The 23710-nt window shown below is 44.2% G+C and overlaps 1 protein-coding gene across 1 annotated transcript; it reads left to right on the top strand.

Annotated features, from left to right (window-relative positions):
- Nucleotides 1-8110: 8110 nt before the first annotated feature.
- LOC104144265 (phospholipase A2) lies at nucleotides 8111-22923 on the top strand. Its single transcript, XM_009675192.2, has 4 exons — nucleotides 8111-8394; nucleotides 11674-11839; nucleotides 19307-19413; nucleotides 22689-22923. The coding sequence occupies exons 1-4, from the start codon at nucleotides 8352-8354 to the stop codon at nucleotides 22850-22852; spliced, it is 480 nt and encodes a 159-aa protein (XP_009673487.1). The 5' UTR covers nucleotides 8111-8351; the 3' UTR covers nucleotides 22853-22923.
- Nucleotides 22924-23710: the final 787 nt, after the last annotated feature.

Below are 23710 nucleotides of genomic sequence, written 5' to 3'. Positions count from 1 at the left end.
ACCAAGAGAATTTGATAACAGTATGGTTCCGCTGTTAGAAATAGGAGCAAACATCAGTTAATCCACATGTGAGCCATTTTTCAGACAGAGGCCAGAAAGAAACTAGGAGTGTGTGGTGAAGTGGCATAAGTTTTACCAGTGCTCACACTTGTTCTTCTGAGAGGAGAAAAAGGGAAACCTCTTCTTCTCATGCATCCCAAAATACCAGTTTGACTTGTGTGAGTATTTGAATTGAGTGGGTATCATATATAAAGACACTCAAATCTTCAACACATTTATGTCAGGGAGTTCAGGAGCTCATTGCAGAATATGCCAGAGCTGTTCAAACACGGAAGAAGGTCTCTAGGCAGAGACAGATGTTGCTTACCACACAAATACGATTGTAATAGATAGGAAGGGACTTTATGTCCAGCAGGATACGTATATGGGGATGAGGAACAAAAAGAGATAATGAAAATACACAACTTCCAAATGGAGAGTGGAGCAAAGCAGGAGCGGATCAGTGGCATAATTGTGGATAAATGCACTTAAGCTGAATTTACCCACTCTAATTAGGGCTATACAGAGTTTACCTTTTGCTGCACACCCTGGAATGCCAAACAATCTACATAATTTACCCATATTTTTATTTATCATTGCAGATCTTTTTGCTGCTAACTGTACAAGCATTCTTCTTGTAGGCAGTTCTTGGGTGTGCTGGGGATGAACTTCTGAAATCCCAAGCATTGACTGTCATTAAAGAAGTGATAAAGCATTTCAGCAGGTACAGCCTGCCTGCCCTTCTCATTCCACCTTGTCACAGTCAACAACATACTAATAATTAATTAGCAGTTAAAATTACACTTACACAATGTGTATTTCAGTGGGGTCTTAAGTAAGTACAAGGGCCAGTATGAGAAACAGGCAGGAGGGACAGGCAAAGTTTTAAAGCTTCCTATAAAAACAAGCTAAAGACCTATGAAATCATAACCAAGACACCTTGTCAAGATTAAGTTTTGCTCAGCATAAAAGAGGCAGTTTTACTGGGAGGTGAGCTGATGTCTATGGGGCCTGGAGCATTCCTTATTAGCACCGCCTCACTGTGGCATGAGAGCTGTTGGGCAGACAGTGCGGTAGGCTGTACCGCATTCATACCACAACGCATCTAGCCCTCATTAAATCTGTCCTTGGGATCAAAGCTACAGGCTTTGATCAGATAAGTCCTTGTTATGTAAAGGAGAAAGGGACAGGCAATGGGGTGGCAGATATGCTCAGTCACCTACTATAAGCGCACAGCTTGAACATGAAATGTAGCAGCCAGCATGCCCTCAACTGAGGACCGGTCAGCAGGGAAGCAGCACAGTGCACTAGGTGACCACTGTGACCAGCTCAGAACAGTGCCTCCCCAGCTGAACAAATCGCAGAGCTGTCTCATTTTCCTCCTGAAAGGTGGAGCTCTTTTGACTGTCCTGATATTTTTTCCTTTACTTTTTTTCCAAACCTTGTATATAACAAGATAGGAAACCTGAAAGACAATAATTTCCACCGCAGTGAAGACATCGTGAGTCATGAAACGAAACAAGGTAGTGGTGGTAAAAATGAGTGTTGGTGCAGGGATATGTGCTTATAGAAGAGGAGAGAAGTTTTGAAGGGCCAATGATAGGATACTAATTGTGTAAGCAGAGCACAGTATTTGAACGTGGGTTTGCTAATTCAGACTGTGATTAGGGAAGCAGTACAGAAGAGTTTCTCAGCAGAGTACTTTACAGCATAATATATGTGGGGGTTAACACTATCCTGGTTTGACTAAAAGCAGAAGGATCCAGGAATGCTTAAAAGTTGCCATGGCCAACACTTGTCGATGTCAAGACAGGAGAGCAGATAACTCCTGGTTCTCTAGTGTCCCTCCTAATAAATCTACACAGGTAACTTTGAAACCATGGCCAACTTTCCAAAGTGCTACAGGATAGCAGATCATGAATCATCATAGAAGCACCTTCAGGGAATGCTTAATTTCACATTTCCTCTAGGAGTAGGAACAACACCTAAAAAAAAATCCTGAAAGATCCAAGCGTGTGCACTCGAAGAACCTTATAAAGCAATCTGGGTAACAGAGGGGAAATAGTATAACATATATCTCCTTTTCGTCATATACTCTCTGCCTTCCCTCTTGAGAGTGGAAGATTCAGAGCTCCCAAATGCTCTAGAAAGGACTGACTGGTGCTATAAATTGAAACTTTCAATAAACAGAAAGGCATTCTATGTGTCGGCATCTGAGACTTGAAACTGTCCCAGTGTGAGTCTTGAAGCTACTCATGATGTTGGAGGAGAAAGTGGTAGGTCAAACAAAAAGTAGGAGAGAGGAGCAGGATGGCATATGTAGAAGTGGGGAAACTGCTAGCAATTGGGAAAAGGAAACTGAAGCTTGAGCTATGGGAAAAGGAGAAGCTAAAGCAGACAGCATTTGGTGAAGAGGACTCAGTGTACAGCAGGACTACAGAGGCAACCAGCACTAGAGAAAAGGAGCCTTGGGGTCAGGTCTGAAATGTACTGGCAGAGCTGAGAGAGGATAGCAGTCTGGAGTAGTAAAGGTTGAAATATATTTGCAAAGGTGAGGGACTTTATGTGCTCCCAATCTGAGTTATGCCTTCCCCATTCAGACCATCCCCTCCTCTGTCTCCCAGTCTCATTTCTGAAGAATAGCTGTGAACACACCTCTGTTTACATTCTTTTACGGCTATAAAAGAAAAAATATAATATTGGTTTGTTCATGAGTTTAGACAACAGCCTACAAAACACTGACACATCAAACAAATATTTTGATGGGTTTCAGAGTTTAAATGAGTATCATGAGTCTTGATGTCATTGGTACTAAATGGTGTCATGAGTCATTCAGCTTTGTCTCTGGCATAGGTTCCTGTTAAACGGCTACAGGCATTTGTTTTACCCATTACTTTTCTGTGAACTCAGCTGAATTTCAGGAACTCATCTTGGATGTCAGTGCATACAGTCATTCAGTGTTTGTGTTCCTTAAGCCTTCGACTGGATCAAGTAGATTTGCATCTTGGCATCTTGGCGGATCTCATAAACTAAGCGGCCTGAGGTGGTGGTGATATTTAAATAAGGAGCCTTTATTCAGCCTGTTCTAGTTTTGAAAGTATTGCCATTCTAGTAATATTTCCTCTCTTTTAAGTGGGAAATGTCACAGAAGCTCCAAAATGTGAGACCTCTGTCTAGATATACCCAGTTTATAAAGTGTGCCTGTTTTCAGCTACCCTCGCATTGCTCCAGGCAGTGATCAAGGTGGCTCCTAAGAGATGCTCTTCTCCCCGCTTTGTACTGACTGTAATGCCCCCAGGTGGTGATGTTAGGATGTGCCACACTGCTGGGAAATACTGCATCTTTGATGGAAGAAGTCCTGGCTACTTCTGGCTAAGGGACATTTCAATCTTGGAAACCTTTCAGGATCTCATAAGGAGAGCAAACCAGGAAATGAATATCCCTGACAATCTGAGTATAAAAGATGGTGTCACTAATGCTTGTGAGAATAAGACAGTTAAAGTCAAAAAGTCTTGACTTTTCCAGTGATGAGAGAATAAGGCAGCTGGGCCAAAAGCCAGAGAGCAGCAGCTGGGCCAGTCACCATGTCCCCATATCCCATGGAAGAGATACGTGAAGGGACGCAGCTCTGGGTCTCGTGTTATGAACAGAGCTTGAGGGGTAACAGATCCTTACAGGGACTGGAGTCAGCCACGAGAAGGGAAAGGGAGGCTGCTGGGTACAGCTGTTCCCCCATCATGTAGCCCATGATGTTTACACTGTACCCAGCAATGCTAATAAAAAGGTAGCTACCGCTCCCTCAGCATCCACCACTATCTACCTGCTTCAACTATTTCCATGGTTTCTTTTACCCCGAGCGCAGGACTGCATGCTCATGTCAGCTCTTCCTGCCTATTTCCGCAGCTGGTAAGAGACCATGAGGAAGGTCCTGCCTGTGAGGACTGCAAGCAAGTGTGCAGAAGGGACACGTTTTATGTGGGAATGACTTGTGAGAGGAAGGTTCCCTACAGTCACCTCAGGTGACAGCACCCTCTGAGACTACAAACTTAACACCATGCTGGGAGAAACAGAAGGAACAGTGACAGCAAAAGCCTGAGAGAGATGTTTCTGCTTCTTCATCACCTGAGGTATATGTAAGTGTGTGTGTGTGTGCGTGTAACCGTAGACAAAAGCAGACACTAACTTTGATAGGGTGCAGCAGGATGGGACTATCCAGCTTCACAGTTCAGAAACACTACCATCAAGCTGACATCAAGGTGTGACCCGGTGGCTCAGCAGCAGTGAAACTTGAGGCAGATGATACATACTGGATACATACATACCCCCAAACCAGTAGCCACTTTTAAAACTTTTCTCTTGTGTCTGAGTTATAAACTGGAGATAATAATAATGTTGTCTTTCCCCATGAAAATGTGACTAGGCTGTATCATCACTACAGCATGGACAGAACTTCCATATAACAAGATATTAAACAAGACTGTTTACTTGCTTATTATGTTGCTATGTTAACTTCACTGCTTATTTTAACTGGTTATGTCACTAAATCATAGTTTTAGACATAGGTTGTTGCTTTTTCTTGTAACAGGTAACGTGGAATTCGTTTCCTTCTAGAACTGATTTTCTCTTCCAACCCAAACTGTCATTCCGTGCCCTAGAGTCTCTTTATTCGTCCTTCTGTAACCAAATAATCTTTTGGAGGGGCAGTTTCTTTAGCGAAACACTAACATCCACAGTATTGCACCCAAGCTTCCTCTGCCCCTCCCGGGAAAAGCCCTTGGCCTGGGCAGTAGAAGTGTCATTGAATCTGCTGGTACTGAGCAGAGACCTCTTGCAGGCAGTGGTGACATTCACAGAAATGACTGGGTATTTCACTTGAAGAATAACAATCTCTATAGGATGAAGGACAGCCAAGCTTTTACAAGAATATCTGACATCTTGAACGTCATCGGGTAAGCATTATTAAAAGCTTGTAAAGTCCTTGTAAATTCTACTGCCCCTCTACATAAGAGTTTTCCTAGTAGCCCCTTTCAACAAGAAGCCCAAAACCATGAAGGATTATCATCTCTGCACCAATGGGCAAACTGAGGGCCCGCTGCTTTGGTGGTGCAAACCAAGGGAATGCTGTTTTCAACGGGGCTAGTTCATCTGAAGAGCTAGCCCTGAAACAGTACAGCTTGCCCCAAGCAGTGACCTGAGGATCAAAGTAAGTTTATTCCTTATGGAGTTATGGAGAGCCACTAATCTGACTGTATAGCTCAGTTTGTTGAGACCATATCCCCTACCTACATGCGGTGCCTTTTGCTAGTAGTAAGAAGTGAAGCTCAAGAAGATAACATGAAAATACACATGAAGGAGCAAGATGAGGGAATATATTTTATTTCCCTAAACAGTAATAAAAACGCGCTCATCATCCCAGTGCATTTACCATAACATAGTAAGGCCACAATTAGCACTTAATACTCTTTAATAAATATGCTAATTAATCTAGGCAACAGCAATCGGTAATTGCATGGATAAATAACAAACTCAGCCAGTCAGCAGTATGAAACAATAATAAGGAAACAATACTTCAGTTCTACTTTTCCATATTAAGATTCAATTTGGTCACCCTTCCTTAATACCCTAGAAAAAATCTTCTTCAAACATTGCATGTACATTTGGCTATCAAAGGAGTCTATATTTCTTTATTTTGTATCTATTGCTGAACTGGGGGAAAAAAAATCTCATTGTGGCGGTAGAAGGCTGTGAGAAAGGGAAAAATAGAATTAAATTATGATTTGAAAATTTATAATGTCTTTTTTGGTCAGGTTTGTAATTTAGGAAGGCTTTGAAGTGAACATTAAATGTAGGTATTCAAACTTGAGTGACTCAGATAAATCGAAGCCATAGAGGAGACACTTGGAGCACTCAGTGACTGGCTTTGAAGGTTGGTTACAGCGATGGATAGGCTGTCAAAGTTAAGCAGCAGGTTGCCGTCCCTATATGGCAGCTGATTTTTCTCCCAGAGGCTCAGTTTCCCCATGGGGTGTACATTGCTATTTTCACATCTGAGTGTTAGCTTCCTCCTTGCTCTGGGCTCTGATTTCCTTGCTTAGAGAGTCAGTTAACATACTGCAGATTAGAATCACGTTGCAAGCCAAATGGTAGACCATGTAGACAAGGAGCCCTAAGGTTGAGCCTCAAGTTAGTAGGACTAAATATAACTTTTCAGCTATCTTCCCATTTGTCCTTTAGGCACTGTGCAGTTACCAGTTTGCCCTCTGGCTTGGGGACCCCGAGAATCCAGTAAAACATCTGCAAAGATTCCTCACACCTTTGCCTTGATCCCCATTTAGCAGGGCCTACCAAATATCTGTCAGTGACAGTGCTTGCTCTAACAATGGTATCTTGTTCAGACAGGCCCCACGCTGTGCTTTAAAGCCTGCCTTCTTCACACTTCCCATTTGGACAATCTGCAACCACACAGCCCTAGTGTAAAGCACACCTGCCCTTGAGCATCCTGCTTCCACACAGTTGTGTTCTTAGGGTTAAATATTAACCAGCAACAGGTCGAATAGAATTTGGAATTATTACTTCAGTAAATGTACAAATACTAAAGGGAATTTCCAGGGGAGGAGGTATAGTTGTACAGCTTTTCTTCGGCCCCTCCAAAGTTGCAGAGAAGCTGCAGCACCAACTCGCAGGCAGGAGCGCATGTGTGCGTGCAAATGTGTGGTGTGCTGACCTTGCCTTCCTCCCCTGCCTATCTCAAGCACGTGACCCATCATGGGGACAATGCTGGGTAAAGGATCTCAGGCTATGGTTAGCCTGATAACAATATGATCTACCCTTCTCATAAAGATTGTACTCACCCTTCTGAGCTCTCAGGAGTGGAAAACCCCAGAGCCATGTGGCCGTTGCAGTTCTTGCTTGATACCTCTGTGATGGAAATGCTTTAACCAGCTCTGTGGTCTAGTTTGCCCTGTATCATTAGAGGTGCCTAATATGTAGTATTTCTTGATAACTTACATGGCGAAGAAAGCCTGTTGCTGCAGTCAGACTCTTCTCGGCAGAAAGCAGCCTTACAATGACTTGTTGCCGACCTTTGATTCGAATAGCCATATTTAGCAAGCAAATATTTAAGAATATGTCATTAAACAGGGAGGCCCAGCTTTAACACGCTAGCAGGGAGTGCTGCTGAGATAGGCCCACGCTGTGCAAAAGAAGGGACAAACAGCCTTCTCTCCCTCCTCTCCCTCCCCGGCAGAGCAACCAGCCGTGACCACACACCCATGCGCTGTTGCCAGAGGGGAAGGGGGAGATGGTTAGACCCCAGGAAGGCAGATGCTGCTCAACCAAGCAAGGCCCCTCACCAGCACAGCAGGAGTTTTAAAGCCATGGAGGGCTGGCTGTAGCTGTTTCGCCACCACAGGCGAAATAATTGTGGCCACCCCCCCGCGTTCATATTGCCTACTGCCCCGAACAGGCAAAGGGTGTGTGGCAGGGGAGCTGCCTTTCCACTTTGGCTGCCCACAGCGACTGCCCAGTGTGACCAGAGCACGGGCTGGCCCTGGGGAACTCTCCCTAACCACCAGTGGCTGGGAGCTACATACTGCCGAGTCTTCAAGAAATTAATTAGTTTAGGTCAGGTGCAGCAATAGGCCGAGAGGATTTTTTTCCCTCTGGAGCAGCCCGGAATTAGCTCAGTTGGTCAGTTATAATTAGGTATTTGCATCTAACAGTATTTTTTCTGTTGGATTTTTATAGTTTTGTCTCTTCTTTTTTAAACATGAAAAATAATCAGTCTTAAAATAAAAAATAAAATCCTGAAAGGAATTATCTATAAAAAGAGAAAATCCTTGCCAGGTTGCCGCCACAGCAGAAAAGCCAAGCCAAGCCACAGAAGGCACAGGGAAAGCTTCCCTTTTCCGAAGCTACTCAGAGGTTAACCAGGGTCTGTAAGCAAACAGCTTAGGGAAGGAGCCCGGCTTAGTGCCTGGGTGTCTAAGGCAGTCCCAGGGACTGCCAGCCTAATGCCCTTCCACCAGCCCCTCCCAAAGGCAAAGATATGCAAATAGAGACAGCCCTCCACCTTTCCGCTCGGACAGGAGCCCACTGGAAGGAAGGACTGGGCCTTGACTCAGGCTCAGAGAGATCTCAGAGGAGGGTGTTTCACTTCCATGCACGCGCTCACACATATATATATAAACCCTGGAGCAACAGTCCAGGAAGATTGTTAAGTACACCCACACCTTGGTTCACTTGGCAGCGTGGCTCAGTGCAGCGCGAGCGGGAGATCTGGCTGCTACACCAGAGCAGAGAGAGATCTCCCCATGGACTCACACCCGCTGCTGCTGCTGCTGCTGCTGCAGGCAGGTGAGTGCTACTTCTGTACCGCCGTGGGGTGCTGGGCCTTGGGGAGGACCTTTAGCTCTATCCCTCTCGTTCCCCCCCCCCACCACCAAAAGTAGGATAGCTTCTTCCGTGTCTTGGTGGGATAGGTACGCTGTAAGCTTTGCTTAAATCACAGCAGATGCATCTGTATGGTTTGGCCAAGTATGAAAAAGCATCGCTTGTTTTTTTCAGCTTGATAGTGAAGGGCTGTTTAAGCAAGCTGGGTGCCTGCTTCCTTTCCAGGTTTATGTAGCTGTTGCTGTATAAACATAGGTCATTTTCTTGTTGGGTAGTTTTCTGCTGCAAAGTTGTTGGTGCTTGTTTTCCTTTACAGAAGTGCCCCCTTTTTATACCAGTGACTTTGGAGTAAGCAGTTTTAATTCATATAAAGTTCAAACAAAATAAAAAAATCTTTACAAAAGCCTACATAGAGAGGCAATGCAATGCTAAACTGGCAGGTTTGAGATTATCCCTGCAGTACCAGTACAATTTAAAGTAAAAACCGAAATGTCACATTAATCTAAAGCAAAGGCTGCCTGTTTAAACAGGAAATGGAAAGTTTAAGTTTTCAGATCCATCTCCAGTCACCCCTCTGCAGGTATGTTCTCTGCTTCCATGCCCGACTAGTAGCGTAACTAACGACTGGAAATACTCTTAATACAGCTACATTCAGGCTGCTGTAGAGGCTCAGACTTTTTCAAGGATTTCACAGCTGTGTTGGCTTGGCCGCCCACCATAGAAAGAGCAGTTCTTGGTCAAGTTATTAGCTGTGCACCTAAATATTGAAGCATGCTTGCTAGGGCTGACCTTACAACTGTAGTGACGCACTGTCAACTCGAAACCCAGCCAACTTTCAAGGAATGAGACAGAAATATCAGACACTGCTGGGATGCCTGAATTCTTTTAAACTCATAGAGAATGCACAGCCTTAAACATTTTATTTGGGCTTAGTTCCCTTTGGATCTTTTTCTCCCTTTTCAGGAATAGCTCTGCATTGTGATTATAGTTCCTTGCTCCTCGGGGACAACTCCAAAAGAGAAACGCTCTTTCTTCTTCCGGGTGGGGTACAGTTATCTTACATTAGCCTCAGCTGTGGTCAGCCAGTGTCCAACACAGACCACTCAAAGTCCAGCCGTTCTGTCTAAGAGGTCTGCGAAAGATAGCTAAGAAATGCAAACTTCTTGTCAGGAGGCTTAAATGTCTACAAAGAAGTTTTTGTTTCCACTGGAACATTTTCGAGGTCTGCAAACTGAAACAGGTTGAAAAAGCAGAAATCCAGAGCAGTTCGCCAATTTCAGTGGATTTCCCCTGGGACTGCTGAAAGCTGAGCCTGCCTCCAGCTCTGAAGTGCCCACTGTTTACACAAAGGAAATAGGTCTTCTCTTTATTTTCTAGTAACACAGGTGTCATGTGTTTTTAGCACAAAATCTGAACATTCAAACAGTGTTTAGAGGAGGGAAGCTGTTACTTTTTCAGGAATGTGCGTTTAATCCCCAAGGAATGCCCTGAGAAATACAAGGAGGCTGTGTGAAACACCAAGACAGAAGCATAAGGCTCTGCTCCCTTCAGAGTTTGCTGCTGCCAACTGCCAGTCTGAAAATGATACGGGAAAGTGCTCGCTTCTGCTTTGAGCTTGGGCTGCAGTTCCATGTTTAGCAGAGACGCAACACTCCTGGCTTGTCATTAATGGGGATAGACCCTCATTGCTTCAGCGGGTTTCTGGATCAGGCCCGGAGAGAAAGCCAGAGCACAAGACGAGGGGAGAGGCCCAAGCAAAGGGATTAGAAGGATAGGTTTTAAAAGGAAAGCAACTGTTTTAATAATAGTAGTGAGTCCTTGGGTGGTTTAGGGATTAATTAGTCCATGTTTGCACAGCACTTTGAGGAGGTCAAGTGTGCTGAATTAGCAGGGGGCAGGTGGCAAGGCAACTTCACCGAAGGGTTCCTGGCTCTGAAACATGATCTCCCTCTTGATCCAAATATGCTTAAAAGTCCCTCTGTTTACTCAGACTTTTCTTTTGGCATGGGAGGATGGGGTGAATGTGAATTGATGGAGACAGATGGAAAGAATGGATGAGTTAGGCAGTCAGTCTGGGAGTTTTAATACTGCTAGTGAGTAGCTCATCTTTAATGGGGACTGTTTGTGATGCACACTAGAGCAATGGAAAGTGCACTTGGTACCTCATGATAAACCTAAGCAATACATACTACTCTCTGTTGCTATCATTATCGTGATAAGCACCAAAGTTTGTAGCTGAGCTTCAAAGCGGTTTGATAATTAGGGTCAGGGTACTCTTAGTTTCTGTAAGAGTTGCTGCAACTTAGAGTCTGTGATTTATAAAAAAGTTGCAAGTTAACATTTGAAATCACAAGATTGTGTGAAAGACTTGTTAACTCAAAACCTCCAAGTCACTTTAAGTGGCTATCTGCACACTTCAGCTGACACAATAATTTTTTCAAATTAATGCAGCCAAGCTAATATTATAACATTAACGGAGAGTTATAATGGAAGCTGATGTAAACGTTCCCAGCACTTCAGAATACTCCAGAGGATTCTGATATGCGTACACCTTAGCTAACTCAGGCACTCTGTTCTTCACCAAGGTATATGAACCTTACGGGCTCGGGGACTTGTAGCTATTCCTGTATCCAAATTGGTAGTATGGTCATCTCTTTACTCTCCAGAGAGAGAGTTAAAATATCCTGAATAGTGGGGAAAACTTGGAAAATATAAGAAGTCTTGGGAAACGTAGACACCTCATTTGCTCCATAGAGTCCCTGTTAGATCATGCTGCGTGCTGGTCCTTTGCTGCTTCCTGTCCCAGTTGGGACTGCAGTTTAGCTTCCCAGCTTTGGGAACTCTGGGGTGCAGTGCACCCCAGCTGAATCTGCATGGAGCTGGCTTAGGCCCCAGCAAAGCTTGCCAGCTCAGGCTCTGTGATGTGCAAAAATGGCCACACTATTTCCAGATGCAAGGTAGCCCCAGATGCAATGTAGCTGCAGTTGCACACTGGTGCACCAGAGCTAATAAGCCTTGCTTGAATTAAGCTGCCTGTGCACGGAGCCTGCTTGGGTGTTTCTGCATCTGCTTCCTCATTAGCCCAGCCCTCAGATAAGTCACCTGCAAAGTCCCCTTTGCAGGGTGCACCAAAACAACCAGTCAAGACCGATGTCTCCCTTTAAGGAATTTAAGAAAATCAGCATGAGGCATTCTTTAAAGTGCTGTTTAATCTTTGTGCCATGCTATGTCTTGTCTTTGCAGTTCAAAATGATGCTCTGGGAAAATCCCATTCGTTGCATGCCCGAGGAATCATTGAATTGGCGGGAGCCATATCGTGTGGCACGGGACGATCTCCTTTAGCGTATGTTGGCTATGGATGCTACTGTGGCCTGGGAGGACAAGGCTGGCCTAAAGATAAAACAGACTGGTAAGAGGAACCTCAACTATATGCCCCAAAATAGCTCAGATCTCTCCATTCTTCCCTGTTTGTGCTCCTGTGACTCCATTGCCTTATCATTGCCCAGGGCAGAGGGAATCTAGTATATATAAACAGTGCTGAGCAATTGTGAGTGAGGACCCATGTATCACTTGGGCTTTAAATGAGGATTTAGCCACCTTCTGGGTGAGAGCAGAGTTCTTTGGGACCTGGCATTATGAGGGGCAGAGGGTAAAGGAAGAACCAGGATATGACTTCATGAAGTCACAGAGTCACAGAATCACAGAATGGTTGAGGTTGGAAGGGACCTCTGGAGATCATCTAGTCCAACCCCCCTGCTCAAGCAGGGTCACCTAGAGCACATTGCACAGGATCACATCCAGACGGGTTTTGAATATCTCCAGGGAAGGAGACTCCACTACCTCTCTGGGCAACCTGTTCCAATGCTCAGTCACCCTCACAGTGAAGAAGTTTTTCCTCAGGTTTAGGTGGAACTGCCTGTGTTTCAGTTTGCACCCGTTGCCTCTTGTCCTGTCGCTGGGCACCACGGAGAAGAGTCTGGCCCCATCCTCTTGACACCCTCCCTTCACATACTTGTACACGTTGATGAAATCCCCCCTCAGTCTTCTCTTCTCCAGACTGAACAGGCCCAGCTCTCTCAGCCTTTCCTCATAGGAGAGATGCTTCAGGCGCCTAATCATCTTTGTTGCCCTCCACTGGACTCTCTCCCGGAGCGCCATGTCTCTCTTGTAGTGGGGAGCCCAGAACTGGACACAGGACTCCAGGTGAGGCCTCACCAGGGCTGAGGAGAGGGGCAGGATCCCCTCCCTCGACCTGCTGGCAACACTCTTCCTAATGCAGCCCAGGATCCCGTTGGCCTTCTTGGCCACAAGGGCTCATTGCTGCCTCATGCGTAACTTGTTGTCCACCAGGACTCCCAGGTCCTTCTCGGCAGAGCTACTTTCCAGCAGGTCAACCCCCAGCCTTTACTGGGGCATGGGGTTATTCCTCCCGAGGTGCAGGAGCCTGCACTTGCCTATGTTGAACTTCAGGAGGTACCTCTCCACCCAGCTCTCCAGCCTGTCCAGGTCCCTCTGAATGGCAGCACAGTCTTCTGGTGGGTCAGCCACTCCCCCCAGTTTCGTATCATCAGCAAACTTGCTGAGGGTGCACCCTGTCCCTTCCTCCAGGTCATTGATGAATAAGTTGGTCAAGACTGGACCCAGGACTGACCCCTGGGGGACACCACTAGCTCCAGGCCTCCAGCTAGACTGTGCTGATTATCACAGCCCTCTGAGCTCTGCCATCTAGCCAGTTCTCAATCCACCTCACCGTCCACTCATCTAGCCCACGCTTCCTGAGCTTGCCTACGAGGATGTGATGGGAGACAGTGTCAAAAGCCTTGCTGAAGTCCAGGGAGACAACATCCACTGCTCTGCCCTCATCTACCCAGCCAGTCATTCCACCAGAGAAGGCTATTAGATTGGTTAAGCATGATTTCCCCTTGGTGATTCCATGCTGACTACTCCTGAAAAATAGTGGCGTCTTTATTCATAGAGAGCTAGCCCTGCCTGAAAAGAGAGGACTGACCAAGATTTTTTCAGGGTCATTTCACCCTGGTCCTGAAAGTGGCAGTGATGGAAATATTATTCTTTATCCTCTAGAAAAAATCCAAATCATTGCAAGGAGTAATCAAACCTGTTGCCTTCATTGCTTGTTAGTTCACATTAAACCAAGGAAGAACAACATGGTAGAGCATGGTGTTATTTCTCCTTTTCTTTTTTAGTAGGGAAGATTCTGTGCTTTTTATTTCCAAGACTAAAAGCAATGAGTCTATGAGGTATTGCTTTGCAAGTTTTCTCACTTTTACTTTGTGATTAGCATACCTGTGCATTTTATCGTTAGGGACTCCTGTGTACTCTGAGCTCTTTGCTTGCAATCTTGTCTGGTTTTAAACCTGAAAGACAGAGTGCACAAGTCTGTTCATCTGCAGTCAACAGGCAAGGTGTCACTGATAAGTAAGTACTGCTTTTGTCAGGAGTGAAGGCAGCGTGTAGTTCCCTGGAAAGGAACCTGGCTGAGCTTTTCTAGAATATCCAGCTGTTGGAGACATGTCATATTTCTACTAAATCAAACTTTGACTGCAGAATTGGCAGGACAGAAAGTGAAAAAAGGAAGAGAAGATGCTAAGATTAAAGGCCGACCCCTCTGTGGCTATAAAAGAGCACATGTCCCTTAAAGGAGTTGTCTTCATTAATACAATGAGAAGTTTCACTCCCAAAAGCTTCTCTTAATGCCCATGGTTTATATGAGCATTCCATCTGTAAAACATGTCAATAGAGGACTTACAGATAATGAGTAAATGACTACAAAGTGTCATAAAATTCTGGTTCAGGAATTTTTTTAAATTTTCAGTAGTATCTCCTGATCTGCTTATAACCATCTACAACCATGTCTGTAAATGTGTTTATAATTTTTGTTAGTCGTTTACTAATTCTTACAGTCAAACCTTTAAAGTAAAACATGACTTCACTAATTTGGAGTGCTTCTTTTACTGAGTTCAGTCACCTAGAAGCTATTTTTCGGAGCTGTTGAGTGACCCTAAGTTTAGGTGCGTCTGGGAGATACCAGTGCTTAGCACTCCTAGAAAACAAATAGAGAGAGTAAAATATTCACTTGTTCACCAGTGGGTGTTTTTGCTGCTGTTTGATTTCAATGGGATGTGGATTTTACCCTAATGGCAGAAAGTGAGGACTCTGCAACTGGAAATGCCTCAAAATACCAGGTAGTTTGTAAAAAAGAAGCTCAATCCTTTAAGTGCATTCATCATTGTTCCTTAGCTGCCGTGCTTGGTATGGAAAAAAGAAAGATTTTTAGTTAGGTTCTTAGCTAGGAAGAATCAGCAATGCTCCAATAGATCCAGCCCTAAAAATTTCCATTTTATATTTGCTAGAGGAATATTCTGATATCTATTACTAGGAACTACTGCAAAAATCAGTGTGGGTGAGTATCTCATGCCAAATACCATGAGCACATTACTCTCCATATTTTCCATTCTAAAGAAGAAAGAAGTGGAGTGGTAAAACTACTAGCTGTCAGTAACAAACACTGTTCAAAATGACTCACTCCCTTGACACTTCTACATTTGTTACTGAGCCCCTTACAAAAGGAGTAATTTTCTTGTGAGTAATTCAGTCAATCCGTCTAGACAGAGCTAGAGTGCTCCTAAGCACTTCTTTTCTTATGGAAAAAAAAAGCCATCTAGTGGGTAATCCTTTTATAAGGTTTATTCCACATACTGACTTTGATGTGGCAACTTCAGTAATTACCTTTTCCATTTCCTTCCGGCTCTCACAGTCCCTTCACTTCAAGACTTAAGGACATCTCTTCCACATAAAGTCAATAGGTTTGTGTCTCTTTCCTTGTTCTGTTTCCCTTGGATTGCTGCAACACTGTTAAAATTAAGATTGCTGTAATGCCTTCATTTCCCTGGACTCATACTCCTTTTTTCCTCCTGGAAATGTTGTCCAGCCAGAACAAAAGGAATTTGGCCACGTCTAAGATTTTGAGGCGTTTGGTAGCTCAGCCAGAGCAGTAACTGTTCCTCTGAGCAGGACACTGGCTGTCTGCAAATCCCCAGCAAACTCCGCATCTTCTGGCCAGTCAATCAGTTCAGCCTGGCTGTGCCATACTGGACGCAATGTACAGCACAGGAAATGCTCCATGCTTCCGTCTGGGGTTTTCCAGGAGGACGTATGGGAACCCTCATTACTGTGAAGCAAAACTGTAGAAGGCTCAAACAGAAAATCCTAAGTAGGACCAGTACTGGAACAGGCTGATCGCACAGAGCATCCATGTTGTAAAGCGGGACCTGAAGGTGCTCAGCATCTCCCTGGATACACTGAACGCCCTGAAAAGCAGGGTGGCATATATGGCTCATCTAAGTCATGGCAAACACGTACGGAAGAGCAAGATTTTCCTCACTTGCTGAGTTAAAGCAAAGCAAAAGGACACACAGTGGTGACAGTGCTGTTAACATGACAAACACAACATGACAAATTCTTACCTCGATGACATTTGCTCGTTGCAGTGTTCTGGGTAGCTGATTTCTGCTGGCCAGCCAGGGCTGTCTGTAGCCATAAGAGCTGTCTTGTAGCACAGCTGTGATTAATAGGTTGTTTACTAACTAGATGACACAGTTGTATTTGTTTTTTCATACTTGTTGACCAGTGCTCTGCCAGACTATTGGCTCATACTGTTTGCATTGGTCTAACTAAGCATTACCAGGTTATTAAAAGCTTAACGCTACATTCTGCTCTAGGTGCTGGAAAGGGCATTTCCAGACAGGACGTGATCCTTTGAGGATGGCAAAGGACAACAATAGGTTTCCTCAGTCTTCAGTCCAAGGCAACTCTTTAAGAACACCTAAAAGAGACGTTTGCAAATTCGGGCCAAAGTCTTCTTGCTTTATGTTGGTGTAAGCTAGGTATCATTCTGCTGCAGTTGGGGGAATCGTCAGGAGGAAATGGTGTAAGTGGCGGCTGAATTGTTCCCCAAAGCCTGCAGTCCTCCAGAATTTATGCAATCCCCCTGATTTTGCAAAGCCAGCAAAGCAGCAACTAGTTCTCATAGCTAGCTAGCACACCTCTGTAGTCCTCACTTAGCTATGTTTGCCTGATTCACAGTCCATCTTTTGTCTCCTCCAGGATCTCTTCTCACTTCTTTGTCTGCCTCTTTTTCTGTTCCTTCCCTCTATCTCTCCATGAAGAGCAATGCTATTCTCTTGGCCCCTAGGCTTTTAAGTCCTCCCTTTTTCTATCTGCTTTTGTGTCATTCCTCCTACCCACACTGCTTCATCACTGACACCAGCTTCATTCATTTGACTACTGATTCGCTCCTCAGACCTAATAAATCCAATGATTTCTGCACCTGACACTCCCCCTCAGCTCAGCCTGATTTGTGGCACCCACCTTGGCCTCTTGTGCTCTGTGCGCCATGCACTAGACACAGATGATTGGCCTGCTCTGTGATCTACCACCCTGATGATGGATGGGGCTGTGCTGCAGCTGCAGATATTAGCCAGGGCACCCTGGGCTACAGCAGCTCCACCAGAAGACACATCCACCAGTTGTAGCTTAGTGCTGCAGTCTATCCCTGTCATATCATTGACATGTTGCATAGGGATTGCTATGTTAGAGAAAGCCAAGTCTTTCAGACTTTTCACAAGGCTGAAAATTTTTCTCTCCTTTGGCCTTTCACTTTCTTTGAACCTCTTCAGGACAAGCCTAGGAGTCAGGTGTTACCAGACCAACAAAGATCTAACCCATAGCCTGTTACTGCCATCATGAGTCCAAGAGAGCCTGTTCCATGGGCCGAGTGAGCTCTTCTGCTCAGCTGTTAGCAACTGGTGTATGTCGTTGCAGGAAAACTTCCAGATACATATAACCATTAGGGCTTATTCCCATTCTAAAGTTCTTTGAGGTGGTGGCAAGGGAGCAAATATTAGTCTGCTACTGTTAAATTACATTTCTAGATTTCAGAACGCAGTGAATAGTCTGACCATAATCACACTGGTTTCATCTTTGCAAGATGAGAAAAAAAATTGCATATCTTTTACAGACTAATCTATGGGATCAAATTGCTGCTTTATCTACTAAATTAGCAGCTCAGTCAGCAGGGAAAGCATACTAGACTAAATTCAGCATGTCTGTAATCACAGGGGTTACATGAAGGCTGAATTTGATCTGACTGGCCTGATTCTCCTGTCTTTCACATGACTTACCTGATTCAATTCCAGTGATTTTACTAGATTTCACATCAGTGGGTAGAATTTCTTTTTTCCACTTCAAAAATCAAATTTTTCTGCATTTTATAACCTCAGATGGCACACCAGCCCTCGTATCCATAAATTAGTTTCTAAAAGGGCAAAATGCTCCCGCAGCTCAAGGTGATGAGGTTTATGATGTTCCTGAGCTGTCAGGTAAGTTAATGATAGCTTTCAAGTGGTGTCTGGAGAAGCCTCACTTCCTGCACAAGGGTTCTTTATCCTTCTTTCAGGACTGTTCCGTTTTCCTGAGGGATATTAAGGGGAAAATGGCTTTTCAGATACACTGGCTCCAGCCTTGAAGATAACCATCAGGAGCTTCAACTTGACGTGGTAATCTATGGGAAGCCAGTACAGCCATACTCCCTTTTGGCCAGCTCAGCAGCTTCTTGGGGAGCTTCATATCTAGGATTTGAGAACTTTTCTGAAAGCTTTCTGCTCTTTATTTCCCCCTAGCGTCAGCCTGTCTAAATTAGTAGAATAGTTCCTCTGTATTGTCCCTGTGATCTTCCAGAGACAGCTTCTGGAAAAGCAAGAGATCATTCTTCTCTGGCTCCAACCTTTGAAGAAGAAATGTAAGAAATATGAATTTTTTGGAAAAAAATCTAAATCATTGCCAGGAGTAATCAAACCCATTGCCTTCACTGCTTGTTAGTTCACGTTAAACCAAGCAAGAACAACATGGTAGAGCATGGTGTTATTTCCCTTTTTCTTTATTATTATGGAAAATGCTGTTGTCCTTGTTGAAATAACCTTTATTATCCAACAGAAAATTTCTGTAAAGACTGATTTTTTTTTCTTAGTGTATTTTAATTCACTAAACTACCAGAATAAAATCTGAGTGGGGTCAAGTTATCCCATAAATTCTGAAGTAATTAATAGCAGGAATTATCTCACTGATAGTCTGGAATGCAGATACCAACAGCTGAGCTAGTAACCTGCAGCAGCCCCCTCTTTTGTCAATGGAAAGCAATCAGTTTTTTTGAATGCAATATTTTTCATTTATTTTAGACTCCTACGTTATGACGATATGAACTGTGCACCAGGCATACTTAGCAGGAGTCTAGATCAATTCCTTAGGTGTAAGGATCGAAAGTTAACGTATATGAATCCCACCTTTGAGGCGGAAGAGTTTGTAGCCAGTCCCCAGAACCTCAGTGGGCCGAAGAGCCTTGAATTGCATCTGACAGGTCCAGGTGAACTGAAGAGCCAAGCCTGCTTCTTGCTGCAGAGGAAGGCAAAAGCCATCCTGACCCCACATTTTGAGATGTGCTTAAGCCTAAGCCAGTGAGCCATGATCACGCACTTCATAGCAATGCTTCTACTCCTTTTCAGTGAGTGGGATTACCATGTTCTGCGATAGGCCTATGTAATGGCCACACCACGTTTCTGAGGGCAAAATCTGGGGGGAAGAAACATGGTTGTCATGTGAGCAAAGACGGTATTAATAAGTTCTTAAATTTTCGCAGTGATGCCAGGACACTTAGTTCATTAACAGACAATTTACTGACATGCCAGGGCAAACAGAGATACCAGCAGCTGTGTGTGAATGGAGCCCTCCTAGAGTTTGTGGAAACACCCTCGAAAAGCATGCAGAATGTGTGAGCCCAAATTCTACCTTTTGTCTCTCAAAGGTGCTGCCACAGGCATGACTGCTGCTATGACAAGGCAGAGAAGGAAGGCTGCAACCCCAAGGTGCAGCGCTACCAATGGGTGTGTGAGCAGAACACTGTGCAGTGCGGTAAGGAAATGACTCTGCTTGCATCGGGTTCATTTCATTCCCTCCTCCACAGGAGCACAAGCGGGCATAAGAGCTTTATGTGCCACAGAGGTAAATCTGTGCATGCTGAGCTGGTTTTAAAAATGCTTTGGGCAACATCCATTCTCCCCGAGCTCTCTTTCCATTGCTTCCCCGGATCGCTAGACTTGCTGGCACTAAGAGTCGCCAGCTGGAGCTGGGATGAAGACTGGAGCCCCAGCACCACATGTTTCAGGTAGTCTGAGTCCTCCTCAAGCTGAACAGCATGGGTTATGGCCTTGGAGTTCATGAACTGTCTTAGTCCAGCAGGGATGCAAATGCCTCTCTGGAGGATCTCCCCTGCACTGAGCACCCCTGTTCCTCATTGATGCCTTCCTACAACTGTGGAATAGTCTGTGACAATTACTACAGGGGTGGTATACCTGTGACAGTTTTAGTCCTCCCTCCGGTTGAACTGTTCACTCTTCTACGTACCATTAAATACTCCTAGAAAAGAAGAATGCTATTATGTACCTCTTTAATAAGACAGGTTAAACAGGGTACTAGCTTGCAGCTCTGCCTCACGTGGGGTTCCAGTGGGGATTTTGAAGCTTGCAGAATTGAATGCTCTGGGGTGGCGCAGACATGTAGCAAGTGTAGGCTGTGCTTAGCTCTACAGCTGATACCCAGGCAAGAAGGTCTTCAGTTGCCCAGTCACAGCCCATCAGTGGCAACACCAGCTTGTTTTGACATACACCAGATGACTTGAATCCTAGAATTTGTCACTTCTATTTCTAAGTCTTTCAGAAGTCTCTGGTGATAAAATCCATTGTAGAACAGTTTGAAAGCTCAGCAAGAATCATGCAAGAGAAAAACTTAACCTGAACATTATAAGACTCTTTCTACCTTGTTAGAAGATCATATTCTACTGGTGCAATCCTCAACCTCTCCAGCTGCTGCAAGTCTGCCAGCGGATATGGGACATGGCTCAACACAGCTGCAATTTCTCCTTTCTGAGTACCAGAGCAGCCTATACTGCTCTGTATAGCCTGTAATATAAAGAGTGCTGGCTAAGGAATATATTGCTTCAATTCATAACCGCGCTTACTCTAGCTCTTACACATATTTCTACTGCTGACTAATATCTTCTGTTAGCTATTTTGATATTAAAAAATCCTATTTCTTTTTGCTATGAAGGAACAATCCTAGCTGTAGATGTCAGACATGTCAGGTGCATGAGACATGCAGCATATGTGCTGTAAGAATGCATGAGCTGTAGTTGCTCCAACCTGGCTAACAAGCATTAGTTAAACAAAATGTCATTAGTTGCTTAACTGACGTCCAGGCAAGGCCTGAGGAGCGTTCATCGACTGTTCTCCAGCAAGTACTCAGAAGGTTTCACTTCCTCTCACATCCCCCATGGAGAGAAACAACACAAACACACTCTGAAGGCAAATCTACCTTAGGCCAGAGCACAGCAGGTGCTTGAAGGCATAGAGTCCGATCCCATTCAAACAAAAACAAAGAAAAATTTAATTCCAAGACATATTTGCTGGGCCTAGAGGAGTGGTGTCCAGAAAAATTAGAAGCAGAACTGTTTGCACTGTCCATTCCATGTAAGAATTAAAAAGTGCCTGTCGCCTAGCACTGAATCATAAACACAGATACTTTCAGGAAAATGAAACAGAAACTCATTTTACTTGGGATTTCTTCTCCCCATCTTTTGTTACTCTTATGTGGTTTTGTTTGTGGAATGAAAAAAATTGGCAACGCCATATTTTGCAGTCCAGATATGCCATCCACATGTAGGCCAATTCCATTCAATAAGTATCTGGAATATAGAAAAGGCTGTAAGCTGTGGGGCCTGGTCAAAGAAATCTTTCTGCTCTAACAGAAAAGACTGGCAAGACAGACTCTTGTACTCACATTAAACTGACAGTGGCTGGCAGGGCACAGGGAGAACTTAAGGAGAAGAGGGCAAGGAGGAAGTTAGGTAGGACTGGCAGCTAAGAAAAACTGGACTTAGTGCTGACTCCTCATCAGTGGAATCCAGATTGGCCTCTTGAAACACTGTTTACTAGTTTACTCTTCAGAAAAACTTAAGAAATATGGATTCTTCTTGCTAACCAGTTGCAGGGCTGATCCAGCAAAGTCAAGTGAAATCTGGAAAGATTCTTACTCATTGTAGTTGGCTTTGGAACGAAGCCTAGGTACACTGGCATGAAGTCACACTTTAAACTATGCCTGGTGCAGGGTTTGGAAGGTGTTAGATAATCGGTAGTAGCAGCCTCAAATAAACAAGATGCTGTGCCTTTAAAGATTATGAATCTATCATTTATATAAAAATGTATATAGGTATTGAAATAAATATAAATAAATATAAATATATTAAAGTATATCATGACATATAAATACAGCCTAGTGGCTGTATTTAGGCCATCTGCAAGTGGAATGGGTTTCATTAACCCAAAATCAGACATTTGTAATGTAGTAATCTGAGCTAATTGCTTTGATGTTCCTTATGGTTCTTACATAGTCATGTTGTCGTATAGTTAGCTATATATGACATATATATTTCCTTATATATTATTTTGATCAGCTGCTGTAGTTTTGCTGACTCGTAAACATCCTCCTACCAAGGAGTTCTTTGGCTCCTCTGCCATGAACAGAAGGGTGTAAGCACTTCTGAGAGCAATTTGTAGAGCATGGATCAAGGATGCCCGTTGGTGCTTCTATGCCCTCAGATTTCTGAATGTCACATCCTCTCCTGAGAACGGTCCTTGTGAGATACTCCTCAAATTCAAAGCAGCATCTTCTTTTGAAATTGGTCTGATTTGTGGAGGTAAGAGTAAAAACAGAAGTTGGCTGACACCAGGAAAGCTCCAGCTAAGCTAAAATCATTTTCTTTTTTAGATTCGGTCCCTGAACCGCTTGCTCACACAGCTCTAGAAGCAGGCAGTGCTTTATGCTGGGCAGATGTTATAAGCATTGCCAATTTACAGTTAGCTGCTAATTTCTGATGCTCTTGGTCATAGTTAAGATCAGACCCATGGACAGGGAGGATCAGATCTATGCACAAGACTACATGTTGGTCCTTTTCTCTCTTCCTGTTCACACAGTGCATGATTTTCTGCCAAGTCATTTACTCTTGCCTCCTTCACCTCCTCCCAGAGCCTGTGTTCCCTAGTAATTGCTTTACCTGTTCACTCTTAAAACTGTCTCTCCCTTTAATCCAGTATAGAATCTCTCATCCTTTCTTCACACATTTTCTTTTACAGATAACCTGACAGACCGATGTGAAAAAATGATGTGTCTGTGTGACCAAGAAGCAGCCAAATGCTGGGGAGCAGCCTCTTACAACCCACACTTGATCCTCTGGCCAGACTTTTTATGTGGACAGACTCATCCCACCTGTCATTTTAGATATGGAGGACCAGAATAGTTTTTATAGGACTGTTTTTCTAACCCTTCGAATTAGAAAACATTGGAATAAAATTGTTCCTCTTTTACCAGAGCTAGCAGTGGTGTGAGAGAATTTGTATTAGCCCACGGTTTATGGGGACGAGAGATGGGGTAAAATATATGCCTTCTTCATCCACTGAAGTAAGGATAAGGTCCTGCTCTGATTGCCTTCTTTGCAGAAGGCAAGGACTTCTGTGACAAACCACAGTAGCTCTGTGGTGAAACTGAGGGCTTGGTCTGGAGCGTAGTGAGAACACATAAACAGTCGCCAAATGGCTTTTCTTGTCCTTTCATATTGCCTGACCTTGGGCTCCCACACATTGGCACATAATCTGGAAAACACGTAGAGACTTCTGCTGGACTGGTTTATAAAAGAGCACCTCCACGAAAAGATACACTGGCCTTCAAAGACCCAAAGCATGCCAGTCTGCAGGTACAGTAGCCTACTTTATTTTACTGGACCTACATGAGGAGTGGAAACATCAAAAAAGGAAGGGTACCTCATTCATCATTTGTACTCTGAGGATTTCTTCCATCTGAACTGCTTCTTCCTGGAAAGAAAAGTAGAGTTCTTGCCCAGGGAAAAACTTCATCTTTTCTTGAGGAGGGACTTTTTAGCTTACACAGCCTGGGGTCTTTTTGCTCCTGTTCTTGCGTCACAACACTGGGAACACTTCCGAGGAGTGTTCGAAGGTGGGCAGAGAGTTACACTGGGCTATTTCTGTTGTAAGGCCAGCAGGAGTTTCTGACTTTCCAATAGGCACACGCAAACTACAGGATGCAAAAGAACATACTTCTCACCTGCCACATGCTTCAGGCCCCGATCTACTGCTATCCA

Source organism: Struthio camelus, chromosome 1 (genome assembly GCF_040807025.1).
Source record: "Struthio camelus isolate bStrCam1 chromosome 1, bStrCam1.hap1, whole genome shotgun sequence".
Lineage (NCBI taxonomy): Eukaryota > Metazoa > Chordata > Aves > Struthioniformes > Struthionidae > Struthio > Struthio camelus.
This window is presented reverse-complemented; position numbering and strand designations above follow the sequence as displayed.

Excerpts from the sequence above, each read along its gene's own strand:
- LOC104144265 (XM_009675192.2), top strand. The coding sequence starts at position 8,352 with ATGGACTCACACCCGCTGCTGCTGCTGCTGCTGCTGCAGGCAG. Across the intron at positions 8,395-11,673 it reads GCTGCTGCTGCTGCAGGCAG|TTCAAAATGATGCTCTGGGA; the intron begins GTGAGTGCTACT and ends TTGTCTTTGCAG. Across the intron at positions 19,414-22,688 it reads GCAGAACACTGTGCAGTGCG|ATAACCTGACAGACCGATGT; the intron begins GTAAGGAAATGA and ends TTTCTTTTACAG.